This window comes from Colobus angolensis, unplaced genomic scaffold (assembly GCF_000951035.1).
Source record: "Colobus angolensis palliatus isolate OR3802 unplaced genomic scaffold, Cang.pa_1.0 Scaffold440, whole genome shotgun sequence".
In the NCBI taxonomy this organism is placed as follows: domain Eukaryota; kingdom Metazoa; phylum Chordata; class Mammalia; order Primates; family Cercopithecidae; genus Colobus; species Colobus angolensis.
Genome location: NW_012117822.1, coordinates 1,586,827 through 1,593,543, shown reverse-complemented (window position 1 = coordinate 1,593,543; position 6,717 = coordinate 1,586,827). Strand labels below are relative to the sequence as shown.

The 6,717-nt window shown below is 42.8% G+C and overlaps 2 protein-coding genes across 2 annotated transcripts in view; one reads left to right on the top strand and one right to left on the bottom strand.

Moving 5' to 3' along the window:
- Positions 1–414, bottom strand: part of RDH10 (retinol dehydrogenase 10 (all-trans)) — a 36,888-nt gene extending 36,474 nt beyond the window's left edge. Inside the window, exon 1 of the mRNA XM_011957436.1 lies at positions 234–414. Within this exon, the coding sequence (XP_011812826.1) occupies positions 234–414 (181 nt within the window). The remainder of the gene's footprint in view (positions 1–233) is intronic.
- A 165-nt stretch (positions 415–579) lies between these two features.
- Positions 580–3,862, top strand: RPL7 (ribosomal protein L7). The gene is made up of 7 exons (XM_011957432.1): positions 580–884; positions 1,682–1,790; positions 2,063–2,229; positions 2,575–2,712; positions 2,824–2,933; positions 3,235–3,444; positions 3,795–3,862. The coding sequence occupies exons 1-6, from the start codon at positions 838–840 to the stop codon at positions 3,345–3,347; spliced, it is 684 nt and encodes a 227-aa protein (XP_011812822.1). The 5' UTR covers positions 580–837; the 3' UTR covers positions 3,348–3,444; positions 3,795–3,862.
- Positions 3,863–6,717: the final 2,855 nt, after the last annotated feature.

The window sequence follows — 6,717 nt, the reverse complement described above, 5'->3', positions numbered from 1 at the left end:
CCCGCCCGCCAGCCGTCCGCAGAGCCGAGCGGGGTAGCCCCTCTCGCACGGCCGTGGCCGCAACCTCAGCCTTCCTCGCACCTCCCTTCGCAGCTCACGCCCCCTCCCGTGGGGTGTCCCGGCCTCCGCCTGCCGATCTCGGCAGTCAGCAGAGCCCCGGCCATCTTCCTCCTGCCGTCCAGTCCCCGCTGCTCCCTGGCTCGCCACTTTTCGTTAAGCAGGGCACTCCGGACCGCCCCGCCTGCGATCAGGCGCTGCGGAAGACAGCCCTGTGGGCTGGCGAGACGACAAGGACCTCGCGGCGTGGCGAAAGGGGTGTAGTGTGCTACTACAGCGGCAGGGAGTTGGGAAGGCGGCCAAAAGTGACTTCGAATTGCAGCTAGCCGTTTGGAACGTGGCCCAAAAGGCTCTCATTTTCCTGGCTGGAACTGCCGCCGCGGTGCTTGCCTGCGGTCCGGGTCAGGCGTTGCCCTCCCGCCGGGCGGGCGAGGAGTGGTGCATGCTGGGATTTGTAGTTCGTCCCCATGAGGCTCGTCCTGGGAACATTAAGGGGAGGAACCCGAGCCTAATGTTGTCAGCGCAGTCTGGAGATTAGGACCCGGAGTTGCCGAGGTGTCAGCATCCTTTGCTCTTGAATTGATTAAAAAGTGTAATCAAATGCATATATTTTCTTCAAACAAGTTTTACCCGAAAGTTGGTTGAAAGAGGCTAAATCAGGGAGTTCTTAATTTTGCGTCTGCAAGGCGGCTTTTTAGTTCTGGATTCTTTTCCGGCTTATTCTAAGACACCTATGAGTCGTGGGGCTTCTCTTTCGAAGTCTTTAAGTGGACAGTGCGCATGCGCCAACTTCCTCTTTTTGCGGCTGGAACCATGGAGGGTGCCGAGTAAGTTTCACGTCCTCTCGAGAATCCTTCTTCATCTCCAGAGCCAGATACGTTTTGAGTCACTTTTTCTCTCTTTGGCCGTAGCTTGCACCTTTGCCCACCTTCCTGCTTGTTTGTGACGCTTTGTGACACCAGTGGGGACCCGAGGCTAGGATGGGGATGCAGGCGGCTTTAGGACAGAGGTTTTGGAGATCCCGGGAACGAGATGTCGAGTTGGAATGTGTGTGGAACCCGTTGGTTGGCTGACGGCCCAGTTCTCGGTAGAGGGTCTTTCAGGGTAGGCCCAGAACCTCTGAATTGGGTTCTGAATCAGCTGGTGCTTGGTTCAGGCCTCCCTGCCGCCAGGCCTTTGCTTTCAACATGTGGATCCTGATTGAACCAGGGTGGTGGTGGCTTGCCTTTTATTTTTATTTTTATTTTTGCGCTTGAAGTCCGGGGATCAGTGCCTTGCAGCAGTCTTTAAGCTAGTACATTTTGTTACTCGGCTGTTGGTGTGTTTTTTGTTTTTTCTTAATTAATCGTCGGAGGCCGGGCCTCTTGGTTGAAATAGGTAAAAGCGTATTGCTATTGTGTCATATTTGTGATTGGGTTTTAGGCGACGTGGTTGGTGTTAAAGGTTATTGACATGGAGCTAAAATGTGCATCCTACACTGTAGCATGCCGGAACAAGTAAAGTTATACGAGTGACTAAAGTCAGTGACAGCATTTCTGTTAAACAACATTGCTCAGTACGGGAGTAATACAGCACTGTGAGCCTTTTGAGCTGTTGATAACGTTTTTGTTTGTGTTAACGTTAGAGAGAAGAAGAAGAAGGTTCCTGCTGTGCCAGAAACCCTTAAGAAAAAGCGAAGGAATTTCGCAGAGCTGAAGATCAAGCGCCTGAGAAAGAAGTTTGCCCAAAAGATGGTAAGTAAACTTTTTGAGGCACTAGCACATAAGGAGACGCCTTGTTGGGATTGAGAATGAGGTGAATGTTCTTGGCAAGATTTACTTCCTAACTGTGTCGAGTAATTGCTTAGCTTCCTAATGTTACAATCTGAAGGTGATGGGGGATGTAATTGCATACTGTGGCAAGAAAAGATTTAAAGGAAACGTGTTTTCATTTTCTTTTTGGTAACTAGCATTGCTAATTGTAATTGAGAGCTAAAAATCATGAATAACTGATGATTGGTTTTCAGCTTCGAAAGGCAAGGAGGAAGCTTATCTATGAAAAAGCGAAGCACTATCACAAGGAATATAGGCAGATGTACAGAACTGAAATTCGAATGGCGAGGATGGCAAGAAAAGCTGGCAACTTCTATGTACCTGCTGAACCCAAATTGGCGTTTGTCATCAGGATCAGAGGGTAAATTCAGTTTTACTGCATTCAGGTTTCAAAGGGAGAGTTAGCACCGGTTAAAAAAAAACAAAAAACTTCACATTAATTCTGGGAGCCCTGATTCTGAAACACTGGAGTAACAATATTTTAGGGGAAGCTAAAACAAGGAGGGTGGTGATCACTCATGGTTTAGTTGCAAGCCATGTTCCCCAAGCTCCTATCCCTTCTCTTAATCGAATACAGAAGTTCAGTGTGTAACGTGAGAGGATTCCTATCTGTTTAGGTAGGACTCGATATACCAAACTATAAAGGTTAGTATTAATAAAAATTTCGATGAAAGGCAAATGCATTTCTGGTCCCTTTTCACCATAGTATCAATGGCGTGAGCCCAAAGGTCCGAAAGGTATTGCAGCTTCTTCGCCTTCGTCAAATCTTCAATGGAACCTTTGTGAAGCTCAACAAGGCTTCGATTAACATGCTGAGGATTGTAGAACCATATATTGCATGGGGGTAAGTCTCTTTTCTCCTTTGATTTCTGTTTGGTGAATTGGCTGTGTGTCAACATGAATTTTAGATGTTTTAACAGTGGTCACCTAATTTATGTTTGCTTTTTCACTTCAGGTACCCCAATCTGAAGTCAGTAAATGAGCTAATCTACAAGCGTGGTTATGGCAAAATCAATAAGAAGCGAATTGCTTTGACAGATAACGCTTTGATTGCTCGATCCCTTGGTAAGTTCTGTTTGGGGGAAAGTTTGACCATGCGATAACTTCCTATCCTCTTGTGGCTGTACATTTCTCACTATTGTGAATTTTCATATATTCCCTGTGATTCTTGATTAAGCTTAAAGAAAACGTAAGGCATGGTTTCATTAGCTTGAACCTTATCTTCGTAAAGCCATGCATTTACCTTGTTTATTTCTGGTGTGTTTTTATTTCACAGCCTACATTTGCTCTTGTTGGGTGTCCTAAAGTCTAACAATTAATTCAAAACTTTTTGCAACTTTAATAATCTTAACCTTAAAATATTTAGGTAAATATGGCATCATCTGCATGGAGGATCTGATTCATGAGATCTATACTGTTGGAAAACGCTTCAAAGAGGCAAATAACTTCCTGTGGCCCTTCAAATTATCTTCTCCATGAGGTGGGATGAAGAAAAAGACCACTCATTTTGTAGAAGGTGGAGATGCTGGCAACAGGGAGGACCAGATCAACAGGCTTATTAGAAGAATGAACTAAGGTGAGAGACCTCATCCTGAGAAAGGTCGAGTTAACGCTAGAGTGCAAGTGCTGGTAATCTTGAATACTTTCCCCATTAAATATTGAGGGAGGTCTGAATTTTAATCAGTGCTTTTGTGGGGAGCAGGATCAACTATCTTAATGATTACATTTGGTTTGTTACTTAATGATTACAGTTGGTTAGCTTTTGAGGACCTTTCTGGAGGAAAGGAAAAGCCTGTTTGGGGGAGTCTTTATAGATGGAAATTGGGTGATCTTAAAAATGTAAACTCAATAGTTACTTTTTAACTGTCTGTGTTAATTGTTAGCTGGCTAAAGTGTTTTCTAATGGTTTTATTTTTTTCCTTTCAGGTGTCTACCATGATTATTTTTCGAGTCTCCTCAGCTTAATAAACAGTACCTGCTCTCAAAATGAAAAACGTTGTTGTATTTGTGATTTTTTTTGTTGTTAGCCTGCCTCTGTCTTCCCATAACTATTGTGGTAAGTCTGGTGTGTGATAAAATTAAGCCAAATCAACTGCCCGTTTTGTGCAAAATCAGGGTCGAGTCTGCGAAAAACATCTCTCAGGTAAAGGCTTTTCTCTACAAAAGATTTTGTTTTTAACTGTGCTGACTGATTCAAAATGGGTTTATTCTAAGCCTGTTTCACAAGCATTTGCACATAATTTGTAGGTACGGTAATCCAACTTTGGTTTATGGAAAAAATTGAATTCAGTTTCTAAAATTTATTTCTTGGGCCTTTGCTTGTTTATAAACTACCATATAAATGTGTTTTTCTTTTGCCTTCCATTTTTGTGTTCTTGTTTTGCATCTTTTGCCATACTTATGTGAATTACTAATAGTTGTTACACACTGTGGCTATTATGAAGGAAAAAATGAAATTTGTGCCCAGGGATACAGATTGTTTCAGAGCATCTGGTGAAATTAATGGGCAAAAACTTGAAAGGTTTTGGTATTTTATAAATAAATCCTTTATATTTCATGTATTGTCTCATCTAGATTAGTGAACAATGTAGAGTGTAACATGAAGTATATAGAATGAAAGTAAAAATTTTTGTGGTCCTCGTTTAGTTGTGTCAAAGGTCTGATGCACTGTGAGGGAGTTGTTTTTTTAAATTAATGGTCTTTACTTTTTAAAGCAGTTTTCATTTCACAGTAAAACTGGAAAGTAGAGAAGGTTCCCATATGCGCAGTGTCGCCCAACCCGCATGTCCACTTGTCGTGTGCCCAACCTCCTCCTGTTGACTCCTCACCACCACAGTGGTACATTTGTTACAGTCAATTAACCTACATTGATACATTATCACCCAAAGTAGTAAAACTGTTTCAGCTGGTCAGAGAGGGCTAAGATTGTGTAGGAATACCTAAAATAAAGTGGGCAAAGTATTGACTGTATAGCCTGTGTGGCCTGGGGCCAGAGAGGATAGGGAAATGTGGGAGGGGTTGCAGAGAACCAGGATTCCCACACAGAACTCTTGAGAGTAAAGTGGGATAACCAATCTGCTTTTATAAGAGGATTGTGAGGAACAGTAATAGGTATGAAAATGTTCATGAGCTGGTGGAACCTGTTCAAAAGCAGATTCACCTGATTGGGAAACTCATCTCTTATAAATGTCATTGCTTTCAAGGGATCCTCTGGAAGGCCTAACCAACCTTAGGGGTCTGGGCACCCAGTAGGTTCTACAAGATTTCACCTCATATGTGTTTGTTGTTTATCCTTCTTAGGTCTGGCTTTCTCTAGTGGATCGTCCCCTAGCTATCTCATTTTTTGTAAAGTTTTCTTGGACTCAGTGGCCTTTAACCAGTGTCAACCTAGTAACTTCTTTGAAGATTCATTTGTGGTTGGCTGGATTAGGAGTGTTGGCTTTGGAGCCAGACTGCTTGGGTTCATATTCAGTCTCCACTTACTTGTTAGCTTGGGCCAATAAATTATCTCTGTCGGTTTCCATATCAGCAAAATGGAGATAATTGTGCCTAATTTCATAGGATTTTAATGAAGATTAAATGTCATTAAATGAAGATTAAACGTCATGTAAAATGCTTAGAGCAGTGCCTAGCTCGAAAGTGCTCAATGCTGCTGTGCAGTATAGATAGCTTCAGCACTTAATGTGGGCATACAACAGTGAATTATGGAAAATAGCCTCTGCTTTCAGGTGTGGGTCTAGTGGGAAGACAGGCAACAGATACAGTGAAATGAATGCCTTGGGGATGTATAGGATGTGATAGAGCCTCTTGCGGGTGTCTGGTGTCTTTGGGCCCACCTCCATGGGAAGATGACAGCTTTCCGCTCCCACTGTTTTTCCTTACAGAGTTGGTGTCAACGAGCTAACACATTCCTCTCATACGTGTGCCTCCCTTCTGTTAGGTAGTAAATTTTAAGGCCAGGCCTTTTAATTGCCCATTTGCTGACATGTAGTAGGCACTCACTGTTAAATGAATGTGTTAGTTTTCTTTTGCTGCTGTAACAAATCACCATAAACTTAAATGACTTAATTTGTTTTAACTTTTCTGGAGGTCAGAAATCTAAAACAGGTTTCACAGCCAAATCAAGGGGTCGGCAGGCCTGTGTTCCTTCTGAAGGCTAGAGAAACTTTTCTTTGCCTTTTCCAGTTCTAGGAGCCCCTTGCATTTCTTGGCTCGTGGCATCTCTGCTTACATCGTCTGATCTTCCTCCTGTGTCCCCCAATATAAAAACTTGTGATTACATTGGGCTACTTCAATGATTGAGGATAATCTCCCCTTCTCAAAATCCTTAAGCACATCTACAAAGTCCCTTTTGTTGCTACATAAGGTAACATATTTACAGGTCCCTGTAATTAGGGCATGGAAGCGGGGAGGCCCATTTGATATTTTATTTCTGGCTCTCCCCAGTTATATTCTATGTTCAAAAGTGACTTCAGCCGCCAGGTCTGGGTACTTGGCTTTCTCATTCTGGAAAAAGGTCTTTTCTGACACGTCTTCCTCTATCACCTTTTTTCATAGCATTAATTACTATCTGAAACTGTTGACTTGCTTTTCCCAGCTGTTCTCCAATGTAAGGTTTGAGTCTTAGCCTTCTCTTTTCTGGCACTTAGAACAATACCTGGTGCATTGTAGGTACTTCACTTTTTTAAGGGAATCTAACCTCGTCAGGGGAATAGCCATTTAAAATCTTGAGACTTCAGTTACTGGCATATTGTAGTCCTTGAGTATTTGGTGATGGGGGATGGCAAAAGGAGGAATGGGGTAGAGTGTGGATTTATGAATATATATCTGTATATATAATTTACTTTGG